This window comes from Amphiprion ocellaris, chromosome 9 (assembly GCF_022539595.1).
Source record: "Amphiprion ocellaris isolate individual 3 ecotype Okinawa chromosome 9, ASM2253959v1, whole genome shotgun sequence".
NCBI lineage: Eukaryota > Metazoa > Chordata > Actinopteri > Pomacentridae > Amphiprion > Amphiprion ocellaris.
The window spans coordinates 5,389,867-5,402,719 of NC_072774.1; the positions used below are offsets into that span (position 1 = coordinate 5,389,867).

General features: G+C 38.1%; 1 protein-coding gene across 1 annotated transcript in view; it reads left to right on the plus strand.

The window, feature by feature from the left end:
- epb41l4b (erythrocyte membrane protein band 4.1 like 4B) overlaps positions 1-12,853 on the plus strand; it is a 37,124-nt gene that overhangs the window by 19,504 nt on the left and 4,767 nt on the right. The window contains 6 exon segments of the mRNA XM_023262576.3: positions 1,911-2,020; positions 2,633-2,666; positions 2,920-2,953; positions 6,180-6,283; positions 11,228-11,303; positions 11,305-11,368. Of these exon segments, the coding sequence (XP_023118344.1) occupies positions 1,911-2,020; positions 2,633-2,666; positions 2,920-2,953; positions 6,180-6,283; positions 11,228-11,303; positions 11,305-11,368 (422 nt within the window).

Consider the following 12,853-nt stretch of genomic DNA (forward strand, 5'->3'; position numbering starts at 1 on the left):
TTCTTTCCTAAACTGCCTCTTTTTTTAGCCCTCTGCACCCTTTAAGCAGTTTCTGGATGTTTTTTTTGCTCTTGTCACATTTATCCTCACTTTGAGCTCATTTTTTACTGCAATGTAAAGTCCTGCACCTCTATGGAAACAGAACAAGCATGACTAGAAGTGAAGAGAACTCAGAAATCTCTTTATCTGTGCAGTATGGAGGACTTATAATACCATAAATCATAAAAAATACCAAAAAAGTGGAATTTTTGTGATCATTTATTTTACAGAACAAAACAAAACCTGGAATGAACATGTGCCACATTTTTCCAAGTGTCTACAGGTGTTAATAACACTGCAAAGAACATTTTAGACTGTACATATTACAGATATTTTACCATTTACATTTTTACAACCTATTCAAACTCTGTTTTCTCCCCATTGCACGCCAGCTGTAGAAAGATGTTTCACCATGCTGAATGTATCTTCCAACAACTTGCTGCTCTGTTTTACTGTTTCTGAGCTCAGAATTTTTTTTTTTTTTTTTTTTACAGCATCTGGTGAAAGTAGAGCAACATGTTTTGTTTTTTTTAAATGTAGAATCAGGTAAGTTTAATGAAACATCACAATTTTAAGCTTAGATTTAGTTACTTTTCATGATGGAAGCACCACACATGAGAAGTTCAAGGACAAGTCAGAAAGTCGGAAAATTAATCTGAAACATCCGATGACTCTAAACCTCAAAACTTGTCTGCTGTCTTGAAAGAACTGTTGAGCAAAAAAGTCAACAAAATTACCCTAATTTGTCCAAACAGAGAATCATCGGATTTTCAACTTTCAGATGATCCTAATGATGTGCAATTCTGTCTGTGAAATGAACCACATCTAAGGTTAAAATCACAGTGTTTCAGTAAATCACTTTATTTTAGAGGTTTTATTTGAAAATTCGCCAGAAATAAACCTTTTGCACTAAATAGATTCTGTAAAAAAGAAAAACATTTAAGCATTTTGGTGCAAATGTGAATTCATGAGTGACTCAGCTGTGACCAACAGTCATGTGACAAAAATTCATTTAGTTTTCGGCTGAACTGCAGGCTGTGTGCAGAGAGGAGACAATTACAGGAACACATTAAACATATAAATAGTAAAATACCTTTAGTATGTGGAGCCACCTTGTATTTTTCCAGTGTGAACACATGTGAGCTTGCAAAAAAAATTGTCTCTACTTCTAGTTATGGTTGTTCTGTTTCCATAGAGGTACAGGATCTTATATTGCTGTAAAAAATGACTCAACAGTGCCGAAAAATGTGAGGCAACGCCCAGAAACTGCTTGGGTTCAGAAGGTTAAACCCTGTAGTCTGAGTTAGACTGCAGCTCAGTACCTTTTTAACCCTCATGTTGTCCAGTGGGTCAAATTAACCCGTTTCAAAGTTTGAAAATGTGTAAAAAAAAAAAAAAAAAAAAAAATATATATATATAATATAATCAACCAAAATCCAGCGAAATTCGCTGGATTTTGGTTGATTTTTTTCAGAATATTCTTAAAGAAAATATTAGAAATTTTACTGATATATATGGAATCACTTTAGATATTTTGGGGATTTTTTTGGAAGATTTTTATTCATTTTTTGAAAATATTTACAGTTTTTATTTCTATTATTTTTTTAAAAATTTTAAATATTTATTTCTTGCCAAATTTGGGGATTTTTAAAAAAAAATAAAACTTTTAAGGGAAACTTTTAAGGGATTTTTTGGAATTTTCTTCTTGAAGATTTTGCAAATTTTTTTTTATAAATTTGGGGAATTTTTCTGCTGAATTTTTGGATTTTTTTCAGACGAGGGAACAATTTTTTTGGTGCCCGTAAATGAAGACAACAGGAGGGTTAACATTCTGACTGTAGTTTCAGTAATAAATCCGATGTTTGTCTCAGTGGAAAGACGGAGTATCAGGCCACTCATGGAGGCCGACTGAGGAGAGCCAGCACCTTCGAGAGGAGGCCGAGCAAGAGATACCCCTCCCGAACTCAGTCGCTGGGCAAAGGTGAGTGTTATCAGTGGTGACTACCAGCAGCTGTCTGCTGCCATAAAGGTCACATACAGGTTCAGTTCCGTGTATTTCTGATGAATCTGCTGTATGATATTACAGACAACATATTCAGCCCCTCCACAGGTTGTTCTCTAAAAACGTGTCCTATTAAACGGTAATTTGAATTTTGCCCGACAGCAGCTCTGGTTCCTTTTTTTTTTTAAAGTGCTCAAAATTCCCAGTTGTTGGACTGAAGCGTCGCCTTCCTACTTTGTCAAAAGCACCTGCTGTACTCTTCACTCCTCCATAATTTCCCCTCCTTCTGTGAACCGCAGAGGCTCGGAGCTTCTGCCTCACAACAGAAACGATCAGACGCTGATTACAAACCCCGAAAAGTCTGTCAGAGTCGGTGTCAAAACACCTTTTATTTATTGGATTTGGATTTGTCACTCAGCTGCCGCAGCACAAATGAATGAAGTTCTGAGTTTCTGGCAGCAGCTGAGCAGCAGAATAATAACACGTCTGGACTCGAGTGCAGATAAATGAAGATAAACTGACAAAACCCTCAATGCCTCTTTTCAGTTTCTGTGTTTTTATTCACTAACTGACTCTGTGTCTCTCCGCCAGTTGCCATTTCTCCAACCAATCCTTCACAAAGCAGGTACATAAAACACTCACCTGCACCTTCTCTCTGCTGCACCAGGTATTACATTCACTCCTTATCCTCTAACCTTGACCTTAATCCACATAATGGCCTGGATAATCTTCACTCTAACACAGAAATAGCCTTTTGTCGGGGGTTTCGTGCCTTTTTCTCACTCTTCAGCTCATTTACTTGCACAGTGCACACACAGTGATCGCTTATTATGCTAATGTGCTGTCAGATATATTAATTACATGTCATTGTTTTGCAGCTTTCATGCCAGCCCGGAGCCCAGCCTGCATCCGGTGAGCGACCTCACATAACATAACCCACTTTCATACCCACCTTACTGCACGTGTCCCAGTATTGATCAGCTGTGTCCCAGTAAATCTCATGTTTATGCTGCTATATTTAGACGTGGATTTATTTAGATTGATAGTAGCTGGAAAAGAATAGCTTTTTTTTCTAATTTATGATGTCAAAAGGATGCCGTGTAACTCTCTAAATCCCAAAATGTCTCAGCAGGTTTGAAAAACAGGTTATGTTTTTTTTTTTTTTTTTTTTTTTTTTAAACAGTCAAAATGACTCCATTTATCAAAGATATAAAGTGAAAATCATTCCTTGGATTAATCATGCGTGACATGCAGTTCTCCTGGACAAATTAACGCAAAATAGGGTTGAAATTTATTGAATTTATTCATATTTTTATGAAAAATTGCCAAAATTACACCATTTATCTGAACAAGAAACTGCAAAAACAGAAAAAATAATCGGATTTCCAATTTTTAGATGTGAGACATGCAGTTCTGTCTGTTAAATCTAAGTTTATAACATTAATCAAAATAACATCATTCTCCATGTCTTGTTTAATAGATGCTTTCCTACATTTATAAAAGTGAACATACGTTTGTTCCAAGAACCAACTGGATGTCTTGCTTGAGTAACGCATGTTATCTTTAAAACAATACTACAACTAAACACAATACTGCTGACTTTTTATTAACTTTCTGTACAATATTTTTTGCACTGTGAACAATACTCTGCTTTTTTTTGCCTACTCTCACTTTAGCAACTGTAATATGGCACTACTGTATATATATTCTTTTCCAGATGTGTAAATATCATTCTTTTAGATATTTTATTATTTATTTATTATTTTATTATTATAACTCTAGGTTGACACCAACAGCCGAAACCAAATTCCTTGTATGTTGTGTCCATTAAATCTGATTCTGAAAAAAGGACTGAGTAGACAGTAAAGTGTCCAAAATTAAAAGATGTCTTTCATCTGAATTCAGTCACGTGAACCAAACAAAGTTACTTTAGTTTCCCGAACCAGCTGGACGTCTCACTATAGTGGCAGACTTGAGCTGCAGAAAGACGAGAGATTTCACACTGCAGACTGATATATGAGCCAGAAAGTCAAAGCTTGAGGTGCAATATTAGGATGAAGTAGCACAGATAGAACAGATGTTATAAAGGAAGCTGTATTATGAAAAGAAAGAAAAAGAACAGAATCTGGAACACAGGGTTAGTTTCAGCAGCAGCATTGCAGTGATAATGAGTTCATGCAGGAGATATTGGTAAACCTATGCACCAGTCTAACAAACATCCAGTCAGTTTTCATTTTACAGAAAAGAGCCATGAGAATAATCCAGCAAACCCATTATTCATTCAGTTAAATAGTTGAAATTTCACGACATAGTAGATTATAGTATTCTCTAAATTATGTATAAAGCTCCTAAAGAACTCTACCAGTCAACGTCCAGAACAGATTTGCAAAAAGAGAAAGTAAAAGTAGCAGAGATCTTCATAAAACCAAGATTCAGGACCAAATTAATGAACGTTGCATTTCTGTGAAAACTAACTGGGCAGTGGATCAGTGGTTAGCACTGTTGCCTTGCTGCTAGAGGATCCCTGGTTCACGTCCCGACCTTCCTGAGATCTTTCTGCATGGAGTTTACATGTTCTCCCTGTGCATGCGTGGGTTTTCTCCGGGTTCTCTGGCTTCCTCCCACAGTCCCAAAACATGCTGAGGTTAATTGGTGATTCAAAATTATCCACAGGTGTGAATGTGATTGTTTGTATATGTAGCCCAGTGATAGAATGGTGACCTGTCTAGGATGTCCCCTGCCTTCATGTCAGCTGGGATAGACTCCAGGCCCTCCACGATCCTAATGAGGATTAAGCAGTGTATAGATAATGGATGGATGGATTATGATTTTAACCTTAGATATGGTTAATTTTGCACACAGAACTGCACATCACGCATTATTTAGGACCATCTGAAAGTTGAGAATGTGATGATTCTTTCTTTGAGGTTTAGGGTCGTCAGATGTTTAAGATTCATTTACCGGGTTTCTGATGCTCCTTGAACTTCTCGGGTGACGTGGTTCTATCATGAAAAATAGCTAAATCCAATCTTAAAATTGTGATATTTCATCAAAATTACCTGATTCTACATATCTCATGTATGGATGGATGGATGGATGGATGGATGGATGGATGGATGGATGATGGAAGGATGGACGGATGGATGGATGATGGAAAGATGGAAGGATGTACAGACAGACAGACGGATGGATGGATGGATGGATGGATGATGGACGGATGGATGGAGGATGGAAGGATGTACAGATGGACGGATGGATGGATGGAAGGGTGGATGGATGGATGGATGGATGATGGAAGGATGTACAGACGGATGGATGGATGGAAGGAAGGATGATAGATGGAAAAATGGATGGATGGATGGATGGATGGACGGATGGATGATGGATGGACAGATGGACGTACGGATGGATGGACGGATGGATAGACGGACGGATGTATGGATGGACGGACGGATGGATGAATGGATGTATGGATGGATGGACGGACGGACGGACGGACGGACGGACGGACGGATGGATGGATGGACGGATGATAGATGATAGATGGACGGATGGATGGATGAATGGATGACGGATGGATAGATGGATGAATGAACGGACGGACGGACGGACGGACGGATGGATGGATGAATGGATGACGGATGGATAGATGGATGAATGAACGGACGGACGGACGGACGGATGGATGGAAGGATGTGTGGATGGATGGATGGATGGATGACGGATGGATGGACAGACGGATGGATGGATGGAAGGACGTATGGATGGATGGATGGATGACGGATGGATAGATGGATGAATGAACGGACGGACGGATGGATGGACGGATGGATGGATGGATGAATGAATGGATGACGGATGGATAGATGGATGAATGAACGGACAGATGGATGGATGGATGGATAGATGGAAGGATGTATGGATGGATGGATGGATGGATGATGGATGGATGGACAGACGGATGGATGGATGGAAGGACGTATGGATGGATGGATGGATGACGGATGGATAGATGGATGAATGAACAGACGGACGGATGGATTGACGGATGGATGGACGGATGGATGGATGGATGGATGGATGGATGGATGGATGGATGATAACTAACTGACCTGTTTTCCTTCCCTTCCTCCTGCAGTACCAACACAACATTCCTATTGGTCATGAGCCGTGGCATCCCCCCCACCCGGCGCTGACGCCCCCAGTGTACCTGCAGCCCCCCGGACACACACCTCCACACAGGTGAGACCACTCAGGTGAACCTGGAGCTGCTTCCTCACAGTGTTCCTCCATCGTCTTTCACACTTTTTCTCATCTCATGTCATGTCACTCATACACCCTTTACATGTGTTTGTCTTCGTCCATGTGCGTGTGATGCTCCATCTTCCTGTCAGGCCTTCCTTTGAGGCCAAGAGTCCCACGTCCAGCCTTCCTCCCGTCCCTCAGCGAACCACCAGCGCCTTACCGGGATCCTTCAGTTTGGTTTACAGGGACAAAGTCATGACGGCACTTTGACCCCTGTTTAAAACCCAGAAAAAAAATCCAGACTCAGACACAGAGCGGCGCCCCCCAAAGAGAGAAGCCTCCATCATCCTCATCAGTCCATCCATTTGTCACCTCCCTCCTCGTGTGTTTCTTAAAATATCCCACAAAGTGCAGAAGGACCTTATCGCTCAGAGCAGATGCTGAATGCTGTGTGAGGAGGAAGGGACAGGTGAAAAACAGCGGGAAAATCGTCACAATTTTAGCTTACATCTCTGCTCAGCCATCTTTGATTAGCCTGGTATTTTTAAAGCATAAAATGTGGATATTTGTGAAGATATTTGTGAGATTTTAGCTTCATATATCGAATACTTTCCGACATACAATCGCTCATCGACCTACTTTTGGCAGGCTTTTTTGCATAAAGAATTTTGAGGCTGTTTGAACCACAATATTTCAGGAACTATTAAAGATAAAAACCTGAAATTCTCACAGTTTTTTCTCATCGTGTCATTCATCCAGAATCTACAATATTGGACAAGTAGATTAAAATATCTCTAATTATGGTTGAATTGAAATGTGACCAAAAAACTGCATCTGTCATGAAAAATCTCAACTTTGAGCACAAATTCACCAAAAAATTTATAATGCAGAAGTCAACTAGTGATGTGTAGCTGTATGTCACATTACTAATACTAATTGTTCACAAAAATGAAAAAAAAAAAAGTTATTGAGTAGGTATGACAAGTTCTACCACAAAAACTAAAGTTTTCCTACACAGATTAAAGATACCACTTTAAATATCCATGATTTATGATTTAAAAAAAAAAAAGTAAATCAGAGATGTCTGAGCAGAAGATGATTTAATAATTTGAGATGGAATAACCCTGTTGTAGTTTGCTCTGATGTTTTGGCTGCTTATCAAAGTTACGCATCTCATGGAGGCTATTGAAAGTGACTTAAAAACCCTCAGTGCTTCAGGTTTTATCAACAGTTTCCTCCTTCCTTTTGGTCAGTGAAATCCAAACATGCCGTCATGGTGTCTTTAAGTCGGTTGTGCATAAACATGAATCATTGTGAAAACAGGCTGCTTAAAACTCCAAAATTTGCCTTAGATTTATCATGTTTTAAGCTTGATAATGTAATATCAGAATGATCCACTGATATTTTTCTGTTCATTTGTGGGTTTGTTTCAAACAGGAGCTGCTTTTGTTTGATTTTCCATACTTTCTATGGTGTCAAAAGCCAAAGCAAAGGCGTAAGTTGTAGCCTTACACCTACAGTTAGGCCCCATATTATTCCTGTGCATGCCAAAATTTGATTTATAATACGTTTTTTCATACCAACAGGTTTCTTCTGGCTGGAAATGACATAAAAAGTGACAAAAGACATTGTGTTAGACGTTGTTAATGATAAATCTTTTACTATTTCCATGGGTTTTTACCATTTATGCGGATATATAATGTTTAAAATTCTGTATAATCCTTGAAATCGTTGCTAATTTTTGAGAAAATACTACTTTAATCCCATTCCAAAAGATGATCATGGTCATTTCTACCATGTTCTTGCTATTTCTTCAACTACTGCATCAACTATTCTCAGTTTATACCTATAGAGCATGGCATAGAAGCTGCATTTTGTCAAAAACATGCAACAATTTCAAGGGGTATGTGACATTTTGAATATGGCATTTGCTTAAAAATGTACAAAAAACATCAAGATTCCTCATTAACATCCCTAAAAGAGTTTCTTACTGTCTTTTGTCACTTGTTTATGTCATTTCCAGCTAGAAGAAACCTACTGCTCAAACAAAAATGTATTATAAATCAAAATTTTACATAGATTAGGAGTCATTTTAGTAACATTATGCCTCTTAAGGGTTTGATAATGGTCCCAAATGGAAAAAAAGACAGACCAATAATACAATAATTGTATTTTTGTTGCACTATCAATTTAGTTTTTGACATTATGTCCATTCATACTCAGTTACACAACGTCACGCATTGACATTTACTAGAAGACATAGACAGGAGCAGGTTTAAGAGGTTTTTTTGTGCCTTGCTTTGCTTGTGGATATTTTTATGTAGTCATGGTTGGTGTTTTAATCCTTCAATATGTTTACTCACAAGATCTCAAATCTGCCTTGAAGATTACGTTTGTATTCTCATCGTGTCTTAGACATCTCGTGACAGCTAAATAATTCACTTTAATCGCAGTGAAATGAAGCGATGTGATGCTGAGTGAGGTAATTCCCAGCAGGTGGAAGGGATCCAGAGCTGCACATATCGAATGCTGGTTTAGGGATGAGGCTGCTTTATGTTTTAGCGTGTAGCTCAGCGTGTGAAGTAGAAACATGAAGTAGAATCCTGCCTTTGTGGTGTTGTGCTTTCAGGTTGTCCAATAAACATTACATTAATGTTACGTCAGGGTGTGGATTTCACTAAATCAACCGAGTGTTTACAGAGAAACTGTCCTAGTGTGTGTTTGTGCCTTTTCGCTTTTGGTGTTTACTCCAATCACGTGATGCCTTTCGGGAAGTTTTGCCATATTGCTTCTAAGATGAATAAACTGTTCATGAGTGCAAAATGCAAAAACTACAAACACCTGCTGTCTTTCATTGTGTTCTAACTGGAGCTCATTTGTGACATCCGCATATTGTCTCCTACAGTGAAGCCTCAAATTATTCATAGACAATTTTTTGTTTGACGAATGCATTTTTTCTGGCTGGAAATTACAGAAACAAGTGACAAAAGACAGTAAAACATTGTGTTAAAGATGTTAATGATGAATTTTAACTGTTTCTATGTGTGTTTTTTTACATTTTCACCTAAAATATAATGTCCCAAATAATCCTTACGGCTCAAAATTGTTGCAGATCTTTGAGAAAATGCAGCCTCTACACCATTCCAGATGTTTCTGCTAATTTCTAACATGTTCTAGAGCATTCTAATACACTAGAAACTTGAGAACAGCTGATGCAGTAGTTCTTCAGTCAGTTACTAGTCATTGATAAAACCAAAGATCTCAGTGAGAACCTCCAGTTTCACGTTGTTGCTGCTCACAAGACGTTTAAGGGCTATGACGTCATATCAGAGTGTTTTCAAGGTCCAGTGTCCACAGTTTGAAGCTTGATGAAAAAGTCCAAGTAGTTCCACACTGTGAAACATGTCAAAGGGCTGCTAGGAAGACAGATGTGAGCCCTGCACTGGAAGAATGGTAGAGGACAAGAAGAATCCAAGGATCAGCACCAAGAGCATCCTGATGAATGTGAGCAGTTCTGGTAGCAACATGTCCATCAGACACTCCAGCAGACCAAGAACAAGGCTGGTCTCCATGGATCAGACCAAGGAGGAATCCACTTCTCCAAGACAGACACACTAAAGCTCAGCTGGACCTGCAGCACTTCTCTACTCACTTACTGCTCAGTTACAAGTCATGTCTGAAGGAAACGGCATCATGAGAAAAGAGGAAACATGGAGATTGTGGAGGAGAACATCAGGAAGTCTGCAGAAAAACTGCTCCTTGGGCATCATTGGAGCTTCCAACAAGACAATGATGTGAAACATGGAGCCGACGTGGTGAAGAAATGGTGAAGAGAAAACAATGAGAAGATGTTGGAGCGTCCCAGCCAGAGTCCAGACCTGAATCCATCCAGAATGTGTGGAGGAAGTGAAGAGCAGAGTGATGGAGAGGAAGTAGGGATGTCAACGGTTAACTGTTCGTCAAAAAATTGCAGTTAATAATTTAACTGATAAGGCAGAAGATGAGCGACATGCATGTAGGAAATATACTGTAGATTAGATGTAGAACCTGTTTGTGTTACTGTTCAATACTATAATGACTCAAATAGGCAGTCACTTGGTCTACAGGCATTTCCTTGTTGGGAAGCAGAAAGCATTGTGGGAGTTTTAGCAAGGAGATGGCCACCATGACAATTATTGATTATTGATTGATAATGCATCTACAACACAATATCTTACTGCCTTTTGTTACTTGTTTATGTAATTTTAACCCTTGTGTCATCCTGCAGGTCAAAATTGACCCGTTTTAAAGTTTGAAAATGTGGGGAAAAAAATATTTTCACAGTGAAACTTCTGATGTCTACATTTTCAACATTTTTGGGAAATCTTTGAACATTTTATAGTGGAAAAAAGAAATGTTAAAAATGTTTCTTAAGAACATTCACAAAAAAAGCAACCAAAATCCAGTGAATTTCACTGGATTTTGGTTGATTTTTATGTGAATGTTCTTAAAGAAAATATTGGAAGTTTAACTGATTAATATGGAATCCCTTTAGGTATTTTTAGGATTTTTTGGAAGATTTTTACTCCTTTTTTAAAAAAAATTGCAAGAATTTTCTTGCCATTTTTTTAAAAAAAATAAAACTTTTAAAGGAAACTTTTAAGGTTCCTTCCTGAAGGTTTTGCAAATTTTCAGAAATTTGGGGAATTTTTTTTGCTGAATTTTTGGATTCAAACAATATTTTTTGGTGCTTGTAAACGACAACAGGAGGGTTAAGATGAAAGTAATCTCTTTGTCAAATAAGCATTCACTATAGATCAATAATGTTGGGCTTGATTGTACATCAGGAGGGTTTCATTACTAAATATACCAACGTTCACACTGATGATTCATTTGTAATATTTAAGCTGCTTTTTATTGGGGTTGTCGGGGGGATTGTTTGGTTGCATGTGTCGTCCTCAGTTTCCCTCTGACCGGTCCTGCTTCAGACCATCAGTTCAGCGTGGAAGAGAACGAGAATTCGTATTCTGGCAAGATTCCACCACCGCCACCGCCGCCACACACACAGCCAGGACACGCTCTGCCACACACACACTAAGAACAGTGAGTACTGTCAGAGCGTCCGCCATGTGCCTCCTCTACACACTGATGCTCTTTTTCACGCTCAGCGCTGCACGCCTGTCGGCAGCATGGGATTTTCAGTTCACCCACATACTAAAACACTAGAAGATGCTCAGGGTTTGAGTCCAGTGTTTCCATAGGAATACAATGGAGGTGAATACAGTTTGAAGATGCAAAAGATTCCAGAGTTTTTTGTTTGCCTCATGCTCATTGCAGCGAAATGCAAAGCGAATGTTCCTCAACCTGTGCAATTACAACAAGAAAATTATCGAACATCCTTAAAAACAGTAGAGAAATGATGTTTAAAAGCTCTGAGCTAATGGCAAAAATAGTCTTCTGAAGGCATAAATTGCTGTATATTGATTTTTTTTGTCTTACAGTAGAGCTACAAGCAAGCATTTGTGGTACTAATGTGAACATTTTAACTGTTTTACACAGTTGAAATGCAAAGCAATTGTTCCTCGAGCTGTGCAGTTACAGCAAGAAATTAGAGAAGAACATTCTTAAAAACAATCAAAAATTATAGAAAAGTCACAACGATGTTTAAAAGCTGCCAACTAATAGCAAAAATAGTCTCCTGAAGGCATAAATTGCTGTATATTTATGCCTTTTGTCATACTACAAACTGGCATTTGGGGTACTAATTTGAACATTTTAGCTCTTTTACACAGTTGAAATGCAAAGTGACTGTTCCTCAACCTGTGCAAGTACAACAAGAGAATAGAAAAGAATACCCTTTATTAGCCACAAAGGGAAATTTGCAAGGTCACAGCAGCAAAGAAAAGTCAAGAAAACAGAACTATAAATTGAAGATGAGCTATATACACTATATATACAATATAAATGAGAAAAACAGAAGAACACTAGGATACTAACAACACAAACTTAGGAATATATACACAAAAAATAAATAAATTGTAGAAGAACATTCTTAAAAACAACAGAAAATTAGAGAAAAAGCTCTGAACTAACAGCAAAAGTAGTCTCCTGAAGACATAAATTGCTGTATATTGATTCTTTTGTCATACAGTAGAGCTACAAATTGGAATTTGTGGCACTAATTTGAACATTTTACCTGTGAAATTACAACAAATTTTAGAAGAACATCCTTAAAAACAATTGACAATTAGAGAAAAGTCACAACGTCATAAATATTTAGAAGGCAGGGAGCAACTTAAACACTGTTATGTGATATTTAACGACTCTGAACTAACAGTAAAAATAGTCTCCTGAATGTATCAGTTGCTGTATCTTGACTCTTTTGTGATGCAGTAGAGCTACAAACATGCATTTGTGTAAAGGCATCCTTCTGTGCAACCTACTAATTTGAACATTTTTGCTCTTTTAAGCAGTTGAAATGCAAAAATATTCAACACTGTGTGTTTGGAAATGCGAGGAAATTGTTGATATGAAACATTTTGCTGCTATGAAATGTGATCAATGACATTTTTCAAAGTGTTTTTTTGC